Source organism: Triticum urartu, chromosome 5A, assembly GCF_056163025.1.
Source record: "Triticum urartu cultivar PI428250 chromosome 5A, HENAU_Tu73, whole genome shotgun sequence".
NCBI classification, from domain to species: domain Eukaryota; kingdom Viridiplantae; phylum Streptophyta; class Magnoliopsida; order Poales; family Poaceae; genus Triticum; species Triticum urartu.
Genome location: NC_141877.1, coordinates 424,858,880 through 424,874,437, shown reverse-complemented (window position 1 = coordinate 424,874,437; position 15,558 = coordinate 424,858,880). Strand labels below are relative to the sequence as shown.

The window sequence follows — 15,558 nt, the reverse complement described above, 5'->3', positions numbered from 1 at the left end:
TATCAATATGAGATCTAGTTTTGATGATTTCGAGCGAGGAATCCAATGGTAAAAACGTTCAAGACATGAACATGCGGTTTGAGAGATAAAATATTTTAAATAAATGAACGTACGAAAAAAGAAAACTCCATGGTAGCGACAAATGGCGCACATACAATGTGACACTTGTCACAACCCGGAAAGGTACAAGTGACCTTTGCAAAGAGTACTATTTTTCTTTCATGGGAAGGCCTCGTAGATATTTTAAAATTCTTAAATCAAATCAATTAAGAACTAAATCAAATTCACATAACTTTATTATAAAACTGAAACAATGCTTACATCGTCTGCTAAAAATTTAGCAATAAAAACCGGAGGTGCATCCACCATTTGCACACCCCCACTCAGTTAGCTCATGAGCAACAACATTAGACTCTCTCATGTAAAAAAAACAATATTAGACTCTCTGTTACAATGCTCAAGGTAACCTCCCCGAGCTCTCTCAGTAACTTTCTGTGATCATCTAAAACTGGAGCCCATCGTAGCCCTTTCAGCAACATCTTTGACCCTTCTCTAGTTCAGGCCCTATTAGCGTGTTGACGACCACTTCCAAGTTTCTGTTCCACCCAATTGCCTCCCGTAAGTGTAGGATTTTTGTTGCCCAACTTGCACGCGCGCAAATCAGCATCCGATCCAACCAAAAAGAAACGAGGCTCTCTACACATGTGGTGACTATACAAAGCTGCCACGCAGCGCAGGGCGTCCGTCTTCGCGGACCAAACAATTTCTTCCCACGACGAAGCAGTTGACTGCTCTGATCCCTCTCCCATGGCTGGGCTTGGGGACGCCCACGCTCGCTTCCTCCTGGCATGCCTCGCCGCCTCGATCCTGTTGACGTCGCGGGCGCAGCCGACCACGCCGACGGAGGTCAAGGTGGGGTTCATCGTCGACGCCGGCTCGCCAGTCGGCAAGATCGCCACCACCACAATCCCCATGGCCCTGGAAGACTTCTACGCCGCCTACCCCAACTCCTCCGTCCGGGTTCGGATCCTGCAGCACGACTCCGGCGGAGACGTCGTCGCCGCCGCGTCCGCCGGTATGGACCGACAACGCTTCTGAATTCTGATCCTCTCCACGCTCCACGCACCAGAGCGTTTCCGCGGTCGTTGTTCTGACGCCGCGTGTTCTTGCCTTGCTGCGTGCGTGCAGCGCTGCAGCTGATGACGGTCCAGGGAGCGCGCGCCATCCTCGGCCCGCAGTCGTCCGTCGAGTCGGCCTTCGTCGCCGGCCTCGCCACGCAGGCGCAGCTCCCCGTCGTGTCCTTCTCGGCCACCAGCCCGTCGGTGTCGCCTGCCACGGCGGCGTTCTTCGCCCGGGCCGCGCTGAGCGACGCGTCGCAGGCCGACGCCATCGCCGCGCTCGCCACGCACTTCGGCTGGCGCCGCGTCGTGCCCATCTACCAGGACGACGACTACGGCGCCGCCTTCGTGCCCTTCCTCGTGGACGCCCTCACCGCCGAGCGCACCGAGGTCCCCTACCGCTGCGCGCTCCCGGCCGCGGCGACCCACGACGCCATCGCCGCGGCGCTGCTACGCATGCAGTCGGAGCAAACGCGCGTCTTCGTGCTGCACACGCGCCCCGGGCTCGCGAAGAACGTGTTCGCCGCCGCCGTGGACACCGGCATGATGGCCGAGGGCTACGTGTGGGTCATCACCGACGGGCTCACGGGCCTCCTCGGCTCCGTCGACCCGCCGCAGGGCGTCATCGGGCTGACGCCCCACGTGCCACACACGACGCGGCTGCGCGACGTCAAGAAACGATGGGCGCACCGGTACATGCGCGACCACCGGGACGCCGAGCCGGCGCAAGCCGTGATGGGCTGCTACGCTCTGTGGGCGTACGACGCCGCGTGGGCCGTCGCGTCCGCGGCAGAGCGGCTCAGCCCCGGCGACTTATCGTCGCCGCCGGGGCTGGTAGGCGGCAAGGGCGGCCCCACCGACATCGCCGGGCTCGGCAAGTCAAGATCGGGCCCCAGCTTCCTCCGAGCTATCAACGATACGAAATTCGACGGCCTCGGAGGCAAGTTCGAGCTCGTCAACGGCGAGCTCGCCGTGCCGGCGTTCCAGGTGGTGAACATCATGGACAGCGGAAGAGAGAGGATCATCGGGTTCTGGTCGGCCCGGCACGGGCTGAGCCGGCAGGTGGACAGCGGATCCAACGAGTCGAGCGGCGAGCTCCGGCCGGTGATCTGGCCGGGAGATTCGACGGTCCGGCCGACGGGGTGGGTGCAGCCGACGAGCGCGCGGAAGCTGCGGGTGGCGGTGCCGGGGAACGTGTCGGACAGCTACAAGCCGATCGTGCGGCTGGAGGTGGATCCGGCGACGAACCAGACGACGGCGAGCGGGTTCGTGATCGAGGTGTTCGAGGCGGCGGTGCGGCTGCTGCCCTACGCGCTGCCGTTCGAGTACGTCAAGGCGGCGTCCATGCCCTACGACGACCTTGTACAAGCCGTTGGCAATGGGGTAAGTCGCACTCCTTAATCATCACATGTTTTTTTAAGTTCTGCAAGTAGTACTACTACTATAGTCGTTCTTAAGCAGCACATCACTTCAATTAGCCACCATTTTCTATCCTGACGTGATGATATGCAAGTTACACGTTACGTAAAATAAAATTTGGATCACTGCTCCATGCTGGTTCCAACTATTTTAGTGTACCAAATATAAACGTATATCATGCACAGATATGCTAGTACTTATAAGTGTCAAGATATTAGCAAGGGTCAACTTGATAACAAGAGTAGTGTTTTCGCCGTTGGTATTCTTTCCGATCTCAATGCATTTCACTGCTCCACCGGAAATTCCATCTGCCCCTACCGTACTCCTGCTTGGTAGTTTCCACCGCCTGTCCAAGGTTGAGCCATGGGATTTGACTATCCTTTTTGTGAGAGAAAAATAGGTGTGTGGGCCAGCATAGACTAGACTACACACCATGCAGTACATGTGTGGTTGGGACGAGAGTTTTTGGACATACCTTGTTCAAGTTTCTTTGACGAATATTTTGACTTGAATAATATTCCTAGCCATTAAGCCAGTTGACCGTTTTGTTTTTGCGGAGTTAGGCCAGTTGACCATTGAATGCCAGTATACCATTGCTATCAAGGTTTCCTGTTCCCTTTGAAAACGTCAGTGTTATCAATAAGTTGTTGGTTAACATCCATATCCATGGACCGGAGACATGTCAATCTATATACTACCTCCATTTTAGAATATAAAGTGTACTGATTTTCATGCAAGTCAAACTTGTGTATGTTTGATCAAGATTACTCCCTCCGTCCCATAATGTAAGGGAGTATGAAATTAAGTATCGATATTTACAATATAAAATCACAAATTATGAAAAAAAATTCTTGATGGATCTAATGTACAAATTTGATATTGTAGATATTGATATATTTTTTCTAAAACCTTGATCCAAACATTCACATGTTTGACTTTTAAAAACCCCAGATATACCTTTTGAAACTGAGGGAGTACGTATATGCCATAGAAGTAATAGACCGTTGGTCCTCTTACGTATATGGATTCATTATATATTTTATTATTTTCTATCTTACTACTCCCTCCTATTCAAAATAAGGGTCATAGTTTTGAACTAAGATTAGTTCAGCCTTAGTTTAAAATTACGACATTTATTATGAATCGGAGAGAATAGTATTTATTAAATACCTACGCGGTAAAAACAATGTGTTCATTTATTCATTAGATAACTCACAATGACTTTCTTGAAAAACAATGTGTCGATTTAGTGTACTCCCTCCAATCCGTATTACTTGTATTAAAGTTATACTAAAGCAGCAACAAGTAATATTAATTGGAGCAAGTACTATATTGTTTGTATATATGTTTTTTGTACGTAAAATGGGAATATTGCAAAAGCAAAGGTCTATAATGATGGTTTTTAAACATTGCAACACGTATTAGGAAAACTAGTGCACGCTAGAGCATTTATTACCAGTGCCTCATGATCTAGTGCCTGAAACCTAAACAACCTTTCACCCTTGTTAACTCGTACTCCTTCTATATCAAAATATAAGCTGTTTGTTGATACAAATGGAGTCTAAAAAAAGTCTTATATCTTGATACAAGTGAATATTTGTTATGCAAGTTGTTGCTAAAGGGTGCTCTTTTTTTATAGAGAATGATAAAAAAGTACTCTCTCTCCTTTATAAGAAAGAAAAACCGTATCAGCAATAGCTTAAACTTTCAATTTGGGTAGTTTTAAGTCGTCTGATGACGGCTTTGTGATTTATGAGATGGAGAGAATTTAGATTAGGTGGCTAGCACTCCCTTAAATTTTGTACTCCCTCTGTTCACTTTTATAAGACCTTGAAGACATTTCAGACAATGTGCAAAACAGCCTATTTTGAATTGTCTGAAACGACTTATAAAAATGAAGGGAGGGAGTAGCAACAATCCTACATCTATGTAAAAGCTACTTAAACCTACGTAATCTTTTTAACAACTTTGCTTTTTTTCCCTGATTTTCAAAAGGGTGGGCCCTTCCATCCCCATCGAATCAATCCCTTGTTTCCACGTTTTTTTTACGTTAAAACCATACATTAGTTTTACGTGGGTGTAACATTACTCATTTTGTAGTACCACATCTGTAGTTTGGAACCTAGCAAGGCATGATGTGTGCCCTGCTAACGTGAGCCCAGTATGTCACGATTGACGACATCACATCCCACACTTCCACGTCGTCTGAGAAGATTGGGATCTGCACTGGAATCTGTAGTCGTGTACCCACGCGCAGTGGGTGGCCGCGGCTGCTTGTTTTGGGAATCGAATCCTGCTCGGGTGATCTCCTCTGGCGGTAAGCGATTAAGCAACTGATGATGATTATATACTCTGCTTAAATTAGCAACAACTCGTTGCAGTTTTGTATAGTAGCACGAGAGGTCCTTGTCATCCTACTAGGCCACTAGGAATATATAGGACCCTGCTTCGCTGGTCCGGGTTCCATTTAGCGTAGAAAAAGTCGTGCATGTGTGAAACATGTATGCACTCTTTTCCTTTTGTTTTTGTTTGGATTTGGAGGAGGTGACACGCCAAAGACCGCTACCGTCTCCGAAAACGATGGGCAACCACGCCGAACATGCATTGGATATAACTATAAAATAAAAAAAATGAGATCTAGCACTACAGAAGAAGGATCATCCCGATGAGATCGTGTAAATTCGCTTCCGACATGAGTCGAACACGGGTCAATAAGGCTGATTGTAATATGAAGTATCATATACTAGTATCATGCATATGATACTACCTCTTTAAGACTAGTTATAGTGGGAATAACTTAGATAGTAACATAACGCATTTCGAGAAACTTTTGCTGATGTGACATGTAGTTAATGAGAAGTGGTAACATAATATGTTACTGTAACATAGCGCTTCCCAAGATAAGATGAGTCTACAAGCCATTAAATGAAGCCACATATGACACTACTAGTATGTTACTTTTTTTAGGGATACTAGTATGTTACTTTGCACTGTGAAGGTGGTAACTTAGAATAGTGTCATATGCATGGCACTAGTATAAGTTACTCCCCACTATAATCAGCCTATCATATGTTAATATCATGTAGTTCTCTATTGATTGCCTTGTATGACATAAAGTAGTATAGCATTTATTATGATACGGTATTATAATATGATACTCCACCATCTCTTTCTTCATTTAATGCTATGACACCTTATCAAAATTGTCTAGTTGGCATGCATGATACTAGATACTCCCTCCATTCCAAAATATAGTGCGTCCGTGCTTCCCGAGGTCCAACTTTGACCATAAATTTAACCAACGGGACCAACTGCGGCGGGAGAAAAAATTATATAATTGAAAACTTCTTTTGAATACGAATTCACTGATATAATTTTTGCTCCCGCCGCAATCGGTTTTGGTAGTTAAATTTACGGTCAAAGTTGAAGCACGGGAATAAAGGAAGCACTACATTGTAAAATAGAGGAAATATGATAGTACCATTACGACCAGCCTAAGGATGCACCACTATCACCTTGCCATTGGGCTGCTGCCCAGTTCTCAAGATGCATGGATAACTCATATCGGCTGCATTGCCGGGCGTATTGGTCGTATCGGTCGCTGTTTTTAGGCTAAACAAATGACTCGGATGCTGGATGTTTTAATATGAACTGCATACCATATCATTATCAATTATCAAAGCTATATTTGTTGTGAATAAGAGGCCTTTCAGATTATGTGTAGACCCATCAATTTTCACATTACATGCCAAAGATTTCTTTCAATTGAGCAAATTTTTGATCAATTAATCAGCCTTGTCGACCCGTCCTTTTCTGCAGACGTTCGATGCGGCGGTGGCGGACATCACCATGACGGCGAACCGGTCGAACCACGTGGACTTCACGCTGCCTTACGCGGCGACGGCCATCGCCATCTTGGTGCGGGTGCGCGACCAGCGGAGCAACAAGCGGACGTGGGTCTTCCTCAAGCCGCTCCGCTACGACCTCTGGCTCGTCAGCGCCGCCTTCTTCCTCTTCACCGGCTTCGTGGTCTGGGCCATCGAGCACCGCGCCAACCTCGAGTTCCGCGGGCCGGCCTCCTACCAGGTCGGCACGCTCCTCTACTTCGGCTTCTCCACCCTCGTCTTCGCCCACAGGGAGACGCTCAAGAGCAACCTCTCCAGGTTCGTGGTGCTCGTGTGGGTCTTCGTGGTGCTCATCCTGCAGTCCAGCTACACGGCGAGCCTCACGTCCATGCTCACGGTGCCGCAGCTGGAGCCGGCCGTGGCCGACTACCGCGAGCTGCAGCGGGGCATGGAGATGGTCGGGGTCATGAACAACTCCTTCGTGCTCAGGGCCATGATGGCGTCGGGTTTCCCGCAGGGAAGGCTCGTGCGGTACCCGAACTCGCAGACCATCCATGAGTGCCTGCTCAACGGCACCATTGGCGCCGTCGTAAATGAGACGCCCTACCTCAGGATCTTCCTCAAGACCTACCGCGACAACTTCACCATGACGGGACCGCTCAACAAGACCGGCGGGTTCGGGTTCGCGTTCCCCAAGGGGTCGCCGTACGTGACGGACCTGTCGCAGGCCATCCTAAAGCTCACCGAAAGCGATGAGATGAACATGATCGAGCGTAAGTGGTTCGGCGACCCCAACGACGATGGTGCTACGCAGGATAGCGGGCCGTTCACGTCCAACAGCCTCAGCTTTAACAGCTTCTGGGGTCTGTTCCTCATCACCGGCGCCACCTCGCTCCTCTGCTGCGTCGTCCACCTCGCCACCTTTGTCGCGGCCAACCGACGGGAGCTCCCGCCGCACTTGTCCTGGAAGGACTGGCTCTCGAGTTTGTTCAAGCTCTTCGACGACAAGGACCCCTCGTCGCACACCTTCAGGGTCAAGGACGACGGCAGCACCGTGTCTGTCCGGAACGACACGGTTGCCTCCCCTCTTGCCGCGCAGAGTGAACTCGGCAGCCCACTCAGCGCGCCGTACACGAGCGAGTGGTCGGGGACGGCAAGCCCAGCAACCGGTGAGATCGAGCTGGCCGCCGGTGGACAGGAGGGGGATGAGGTGGCTCCCAATCCTGTCGACTCTGGAGAGAATGGCAGAGGCCAGTAGCTGATCAACTGCCGTTCGATCTCCGACTTATTTCTCTTCGTAGCGAACCGATGATTAATGATTGTTCCGAGGGAATTGCCATGGTGATGAAGAGATTGATGGCAGTGAGTAGTTGGGGAATTAGTGTACATTGTAGTAGAAAGGAAGAAGAAAGACAATCGCAACTGTAAATTGTATGTAAAAACCGTGCAAGGGAAGAAAGGAAGAAGAAAGAGGTGTAATTCCTCGGGATAAAAATGCTTCGAAAGAGTTGTAATTTCTTGGGATAAAAAAGGAAGAAGAAAGACGTACATTTTTTACTGTATAATTGATCAATTTTTCACTCTACTAGTTTTCTCGGCTAAAAAAAAATCCTCTACTAGTTGCAATATAAAAGAAGAAATGCCACACCAGATAGTACATGCTAGTTTTCCAATGGCTCCCTGGCCGTCATGTTGCAATGTTGCAGTTACATGTCCCAGGACATCACATTGCAGTTTTGTCAAAGTAGTCTCGTCTTTTAAACCTCATGAAACATTTCCTTTGAGTAAATATCATGATGGTGCCAACTAAACCTAGCCTCCCGGGCCACTGGTATATGGCACGAACCGGAACCTCTCGCCGCCCTGCTTCACACCATTGTCGGTACTAGCACTCCACTAAGCGCCACGCGCGCCACTGGCCTAGGACTCGCAGATCCAAACCACAGGTGAAAGAGCCTCGTCGTCGCCATTGGTCGTACAGGCTTTACCTTTTTTTTTCCAATCGGGCTCACACCCCTTTCCATTAATTTTGCAATCAACGGAAATACATCAGTCTGTAGTAACCAAGTCTGTTAAAGTATCATGCTAACCATTTCATTAAGGAAAACCAGACCTAGAGATAAGACCGACTGCAAAAGCTAAATGAGACTGAAAGGGGGGAGCGAGCTGGTGCATCATCAGGAAACCCACCGCATGATGACTCTCGAGCGAGCCATTCGCCATGGGGCGAAAACCTGATGACACAAATAAGCCACAACCCAAATAAAAACATCTGTTCCCAGGAAGAGACTATCCGACTATCTCAAAACGACTAGCCAAAACACGACCATGAGACAAATATCCAGCGGGCATCAAACCCCAGTGGACCATAAGACTTAAAAGGAGACCCAAGCAGCAGATCCAGCTAGCCAATCTGGATCCCATCCCTGTCATCCAAGAGAAGCCTGTCGCGAGTGAAGGGCCTGTCCGCCAGCGTAGCAGCCACGTGAGCCAACCTCTTCACTCCAGCTTGGAATTTCGCCTTGTCTTCAGCTTTAAGCAACCCTGCCCAATACAACATAAACGAGCAGGCAGTGAAAACAGCCTTCAGGGGAGTGCGAGCTACATATTTATCAAAGGTAACTTTGTTGCGGAGACACCAGATACCCCAACATATTGCCGCAATAATCATCATATAGAATTGATTTCCTCCTGGAAAGAACCTATAGAACCAGGCAAAACTTTGCCAAAGCGATCGGGGACAACAAGAGACCCAACAGTCATACCCAGTACACCCCAAACTGTACGAGCAAGAGGGCAAGTAAAGAACAAGTGATTCGCAGTTTCTATATCTGTACAAAAGGAACACATAGGATTTCCAGGCCACTTCCTATTGCGCATATTGTCTCGCGTAAGCACAGCATTCTGAAATAACTGCCATAAGAAAATTTTAATCTTCAATGGAACGGGGGCTTTCTAAACCCACTTATAATTGGGGCCAGCCAGGTTTCTTTCCAGCCATTCATACATCGATTTAGTCGTAAACTTCCCTTTACTACTAAATGCCCAGGAGATATTATCTGAGGAATTACTCAGCGAAAGTTTTTTAGCCTCTGTAACCATCCAAGCCCACTGTTCGCCCAACACCTGATAATCTGTGTCTGAAGTTTAGCTCATGGTTACTCGCTACCCAGGATGCCAGAGTACTCTCCTGATCATGGCAAATGCTGAACAGATCAGGGAACCGATCTTTCAATATAATGTTCTCTACCCAAGGATCATGCCAGATCCTAGTTAGGTTACCACTTTCGATGGTGATTTTCCTACCAGCCATATATGAGTCCTTGACTTTCATAATAGCTTTCCAACAAGGGGAGTCGGAGAAACGACCTCGTATATTTGCTACAATCTTATTCTTAAAGTATCTAGCTCTGACTATACGTTGCCACAACCCATCGCTGGTTTCAAGTTTCCACCACCATTTAACAAGTAGAGCAACATTCTGTTTATGAAGATCCTTAATACCCAACCCCCCTATTTTCTTAGATCGACAAATTCTTGTCCATCTAACCATATGATACCCGTGTTTCTTATTCTTCCTCCTCCAAAAGAATCGTCTATGATGTTTGTCCATCTTTTCAATAAAGGTTTTATTGAAAAGGAACATCGACATGAGATAGGATGGAATCCCATCAAGACTAGAACCCAATAAAGTGAGTCTGGCCCCGGAGGAGGCCGCATAGGCCACCCAGGCGTCAAGCTTTTTAATCATTTCCCATCCAGGAAATCTAGATCCACATTCCTGAGAGTGGAGTATGTTACTGGGACTCCAAGGTATTTCATAGGTAGGGTACCCACTTGGCAACCAAACATATCAGCGTAAACTAAATCTATATCGTTATCTCCTCCGATACCAAAAACCTCACTCTTCTCAAAATTGATTTTTAAACCAGACATGAGTTCAAAAAGATAGAGCAAGAGCTTGACATTGATGGCTTTGTCGATATCATGTTCAAAACAAAGCACCGTGTCATCAGCGTATTGTAGGATGCCCACCCTCAATAAGATCAGCAGCCAAACCTTTAATAAGACCATTCTTTTATGCAGTCAACATCATCTTAGTTAGGCACTCAGCCGCCAGATTAAAAAGGAAAGGGGAATGAGGATCGCCCTGCCTCACCCCCTTGGAACTTTGTATATAAGGCCCAACCTCATCATTAATCTTGACGCTGACCGTGCCATTCATAAGAATTTGAGAAACCCACCCACACCACTTAGAATTAAACCCACGTTTCACATGACAATCGAGTAAAAACTCCCAATTAACGTTGTCATAAGCCTTCTCGAAATCAAGCTTAAGTATTACCCCCACTTGCTTTTTAATATGAGTATAGTGCAGCACCTCATGCAAGGATAGTATGCCGTTAACTATATGCCGCCCTTTAATGAAAGCATTTTGTTGTATACTGAACAACTTGTGCGCGTATTTGCTAGCCCTAATATCCATGGCTTTGGTGAGTAATTTGTAGGGACAACGTAACAAACAAATGGGCCTATATTGCTGAATTCTATTGGTGTCTGATGATTTAGGCAGTAGAGTTATAATGCCATAGTTCAGCCTCTGCACATCTAATTTGCCCTCATAGAACCACTCAAACAAGCGCATCAGATCCGGAGAGACAATTTCCCAGCAATGTTGATAGAACTCAACAGGGATGTCATCCGGTCCAGGGGCTCGGTTAGATTTCATATCAAACAAAGCCTTTTTGATCTCCTCAAGAGAGAAAGGACGAGTCAAGTCATCATTATCTTCAGGAGAGATATTTTCCTCCCGAGACCATAATGTTGCATCTATTTGACAAAGATTGCCAGGGGCCGGTCCAAAAAGGTTTCTGTAATATTCCGTGGCATGGGCTAATAAGTTCTTGATACCTTCTATGGTCACAGATCCACATTCGAGGGAAATCATGGAATTTTTTCTACGACGCCCGTTAGCTACCTTGTGGAAGAAATCAGTGTTATTGTCCCCTTGCAAAAGCCACCTCTCATTAGAAAATTGGTGCCAATGCAGCTCCTCTTCTACATACATCTCATTAAGTTCTACCGGGATAGCAAGCTTCCTAGTGTAGGCTTTCCCACAAAGTCCAACCTCCTCCTCCAGTTTTTCCAATTTCTGAAGTTCAAGCTTAATAATCCTCTTTCTAATTTTGTTATGACCAAACAAATTGGACCACCACCCTTTGAAGAATTTTTTAAACCTCTTCAGCTTAATGTTCAAAGAGTCGATGGGATTGATAGTGTAAACTGGCCTTGACCAGATCTCAGATACCAGGGGAAGGAAATCTGGATTCTTAAGCCAAGTGTTATCAAATCTGAAGCACCTGTTACCTGGTGCTCTAGATGAGGCTCCCCCACCATCCAACAGTAAGGGGTTATGGTCAGAATTCTCTTTGACTAACTTATTTACTGATGCAAGGGGGTATAAATCCTCCCAATCAGGGGACATCAGGACCCTATCCAATTTTTCCAAAGTTGGGTTTTCTTGTTTATTAGACCAGGTATAACAACCACCTGTCATGTGAATTTCTCTCAACCCAAGCAGGTGTGTGACAGAATTAAACACATCAGAGAAGTGTGAAATGGCTGTTTTTTTATTCTTCTCCCCACTGTGTCTAATGATATTAAAATCTCCCCCACCAGATAAGGCATGTTAGTATTATGGCACATAGAAGACAACTCCGCGATGAACTCAGGTTTATGTTCATCATGAGCAGCACCATAAACAATCAGCAAAGACCACCTACAATTCTTGACTTTATCAAACAGATCTAACTGCAGGATGTACTTACCATGTTTAGTTATAAGGATATCAAAATTATCTTTACTAATCCCACAAAGAATTCCTCCAGATTTTCCCCTAGAAGGAATCCACTCCCAATGAAATTTTTGGTTCGGGTCAAGCTTCCTAAAAAAGGATAGCTTATATGTCTCTTTCATAGTTTCTTGAAGACCAATAAAATCAATCTCATTGGCATTAATCATATCCGTGAGGCAGGTAGACATGCCCTTCTTACCTGCCCCCCTGCAATTCCAAAAAATGCCTTTCATTTATATCGTTCGGGTTTATCCCTAACTCTGGTAGGTCTGCCAGGGTCCATAGCAGCCCTACCCTCTCCTTTTCTCATTTGACTTCTTGTCATAGGCCCGACAGGTTTATTAGGTGATATAACCACCACTAATTTTTTGCGACGATACTTCTTTTTCTTTTGTCTAGACTGAACAAGGATAAAAGGATCTTCACTATCCTTACTGTCATCGTCCCAGGTTAAAGACAGGGGTACCTCATTTCCTAACCCATCACCAATGGTCATCTTAGGGGGATTCACCTCAATATTTTTATCATGCAAAAGATTTCTAGAGAGTTCGAGTTCACGTAGAATATCTATAGCAGCAAAATCATCATCTGGGATTTGCACTCCCATTAATGAAGCACGCAATATAATGGCAGAATCAGACAGCAGAAAACTGATTTTTTGAGTTGGGTGTTCTCATACATTTTGAATCTCTCTTCCTCATTCTGTTGGTGGCCACGCCCTCCACTTTTTCCAGCTTCTGCATCTGTCTACGTGGAGCATATTCCTCATAGATCACGCTATCTTGAGTTGGGGACCCAGATGGAGACTCAACTGTATAAGTACTACAGTTCTCTCCCCCTTCCATAGACCCTTCCTCAAGTGGAACAATGTGAGGCAGGGATGGCCATGCAACATAATCTGTCAAAGGAGGAAAAATACTCCCATAACTAGTATCATCATAATGCAGATATAGAGGTGAGGGGGGAACAGGAGTCAAAATTCCCCAAGCACCTTTATGCATATCAACATCATGGATGGGAGATCCTGTTATCACTTCCATTTCCAGCCCATCATGGACTTTCTCCTTAGAAACATCACCACTGTGAGGATCACAATATGTCATTTTTTTCAGTATCATGCTCTCTAGCCATGGTTTCGATAAGCAGTTCTGTATGGTTGCCCTCGTCACTTTCCTCTTCTTCTTCACTCTCAGCAACAACAGCCAACCTCTGCCCCCCTTTATCATAATTCTGGGATGAGTAGGTACCAACCATGGAAGCACTCGTTTCCCCTTGCCCAGTAGAATAAGCAGGATATGTTTCCATCCTTGCTTTCTTGGGGAAGGAAGGAGATGCACTGCTATCAACCGCTATGGAGGACTGGTTTTTGTCAGCCCCCAATTCCACAACTTTCTCAACTTCATAAAAGAAGTCATAATATTGCTCCCCAAGCATCCCTTCAGCCGAGGGGGGAATTCTCTCCACCTCTCTGCATCCGAGTAAAATTCTGACATACTCAGGTTTATGTATAGTAGTTTCATCTACTTCTAGTGTTATCCCTACCAGAGCCCCAGCATAAGCAGCATGTTCAGTGCACCTTTTTTCGATAGGGATATTACGAACCCTCACCCAAGCTTTTTCCATAATTCCCTTGGCCCCTATAGATGCAGTCCAAGGTGTAATGCAAACCACAACAGCCCCCTCCATCAAAGGCATACGTTTCCCATAACAACATGCTCTCTCAACTTCACTAGCATTAGGAAAACGCATCACAAATTTAGCAAGACCAATGGAACGGGCTGTACATCGCCACTTCTTCTTACCAGGCTTTTTAGCAAAGATGGCATTAAATTCATGTTCAATCTCTTTAACAGATGCAACTCCCTCCACTATAGTGATCACAACATTGTTCGTTTTTTCTACGCTCTGTTTAGCGGCACACATGTCAGGAATATAGAAGAAACCCTGGCCAGGCGACTGGAATCCGCACATGAGAGGAACACATTCCCAGGGCCTCAGAGTTTGACATAGTTGAGCCATATGACCTAGCTTGTTGCATTTCTCACAACGGATAGTAGGGCAGCGAGGAGCGAAATGACCTGAGAGGGAGCAGTTGATGCAGATCTCGTTGGTGCCCTTGGTCGCAGCTTGTCCAGTCGGTGGAGGTGGAGGTGGAGGGTGTGGAGGAGGCTCCTTGGCGCCCGTCGTCGTCTCCTTGGTCGCCCCGCTCATGGCCCGCGCGGCAGCTTCCCATCTGTCTCCGACCTCACCACCTCCAGATCTCGAACCACCAGCCGCCGGCGGCGGTGGAACTGGCCGCTGCCACACCATATGGCGAGTCTGATTTGGCAGTGGAGCCTTGCGCCCTCCGCCAAATCCACCCCGCGCCATGTTGTCCCTCCACCCTCCAGATCTCCCCCCACCATGCTCTCCCATCGAGTCCCGCCGCACGCCACCGGGCCGCTCCGCCGCAGCGACCTGGGCGAAGGAGCGGTCGTCGCCGCCGGCCTTGCCGGGCCACCAGCCGAAGGATTCGTGTGGGGAGTAGATGGGGGTGGGGGAAACCCTAGCTCGCTCCCACAGATGCCCGAAGAGGAAGGCGAGATGCGCGCCTCGTGCGGTAGTGGCAGTAGGTGGGGAAAATGATGCGTCCCCCTTCCTCCCCCGCTCCATATGGTTCCGCCCCAGGGTCGGGGTGGGGTCCCTCATGGCGATCTGCTCCCACGTGTCACCCATCCGCCATTGACGGGCGGTGGGTGGGGTTCTGGACACCCTCGACACGAGTCGAAGCACATACCTGAGGGTCCGCATGCCTCCCGTGTACCGCGCCACGGTCCGGGCCGTACGCCGTGCTCGCTGGGGACGGCCACGTCGTCGGTAGTCGATCCCGTATCTTCGCAAAATGGCACGGCAGAGAGATGATGTCGTCGATGTCGATGCGTTCCCCCACGCGAAGGAATCGCGCGTCAACCGTAACCCCGCGCCCGTCGATCAACACGAGGTGGAGCGCGTCTCGTCGGAGAATCAGCTCACCGTCGCGGAACGTGAGCGTATGTGTCTGCAGATCGGCGGCATAGGATACGCGCCATCGCTCGTTCGTCGTACGAGACGAAGACGCCATAGTCTTCAGGGAAATTGACAAGCCTCGCCGCCGCTTCCTCTGGGCCGGCGACAAGGAGCTCACTCTCGTTTGGAAAGATGATGGCGTAGTGGTACATGCTTTACCTAGAGGCGTCTTCCGACAATGGTGATGATATTGAGAGGAAAAACGGAGCGGACGGAGCTAGGGGAGGAGGCAGTGGGTGACCTGCTGTGTCATCAAGGTGAATATGCGGGGGTGGTA

General features: G+C 47.9%; 2 protein-coding genes across 2 annotated transcripts; one reads left to right on the top strand and one right to left on the bottom strand.

Annotated features, from left to right (window-relative positions):
• The first annotated feature begins 666 nt into the window (after nucleotides 1-666).
• LOC125543471 (glutamate receptor 2.8-like) lies at nucleotides 667-7,938 on the top strand. Its single transcript, XM_048706837.2, has 3 exons — nucleotides 667-1,075; nucleotides 1,189-2,501; nucleotides 6,357-7,938. Exons 1-3 carry the CDS (start codon nucleotides 808-810, stop codon nucleotides 7,638-7,640), a joined length of 2,865 nt encoding a protein of 954 aa, XP_048562794.2. The 5' UTR covers nucleotides 667-807; the 3' UTR covers nucleotides 7,641-7,938.
• An 848-nt stretch (nucleotides 7,939-8,786) lies between these two features.
• On the bottom strand, nucleotides 8,787-14,651 carry LOC147971714 (uncharacterized). Its single transcript, XM_087522838.1, has 3 exons — nucleotides 14,315-14,651; nucleotides 12,916-13,134; nucleotides 8,787-8,926 (listed from the first exon to the last, which is right to left on the bottom strand). The coding sequence occupies exons 1-3, from the start codon at nucleotides 14,649-14,651 to the stop codon at nucleotides 8,787-8,789; spliced, it is 696 nt and encodes a 231-aa protein (XP_087378964.1).
• Nucleotides 14,652-15,558: the final 907 nt, after the last annotated feature.

Bases quoted from the DNA above. Each gene is read 5' to 3' on its own strand.
- LOC125543471 (XM_048706837.2), top strand. From the start codon at position 808: ATGGCTGGGCTTGGGGACGCCCACGCTCGCTTCCTCCTGGCATGCCTC. The intron at 1,076-1,188 runs GTATGGACCGAC...GCGTGCGTGCAG, and splicing joins CGTCGCCGCCGCGTCCGCCG to CGCTGCAGCTGATGACGGTC. The intron at 2,502-6,356 runs GTAAGTCGCACT...CCTTTTCTGCAG, and splicing joins TACAAGCCGTTGGCAATGGG to ACGTTCGATGCGGCGGTGGC.
- LOC147971714 (XM_087522838.1), bottom strand. From the start codon at position 14,651: ATGGGAGAGCATGGTGGGGGGAGATCTGGAGGGTGGAGGGACAACATG. The intron at 13,135-14,314 runs GTCATTTCGCTC...CTCCTTTGACAG, and splicing joins CATCAACTGCTCCCTCTCAG to ATTATGTTGCATGGCCATCC. The intron at 8,927-12,915 runs GTATGAGAACAC...TGTATTGGGCAG, and splicing joins GAGGAAGAGAGATTCAAAAT to GGTTGCTTAAAGCTGAAGAC.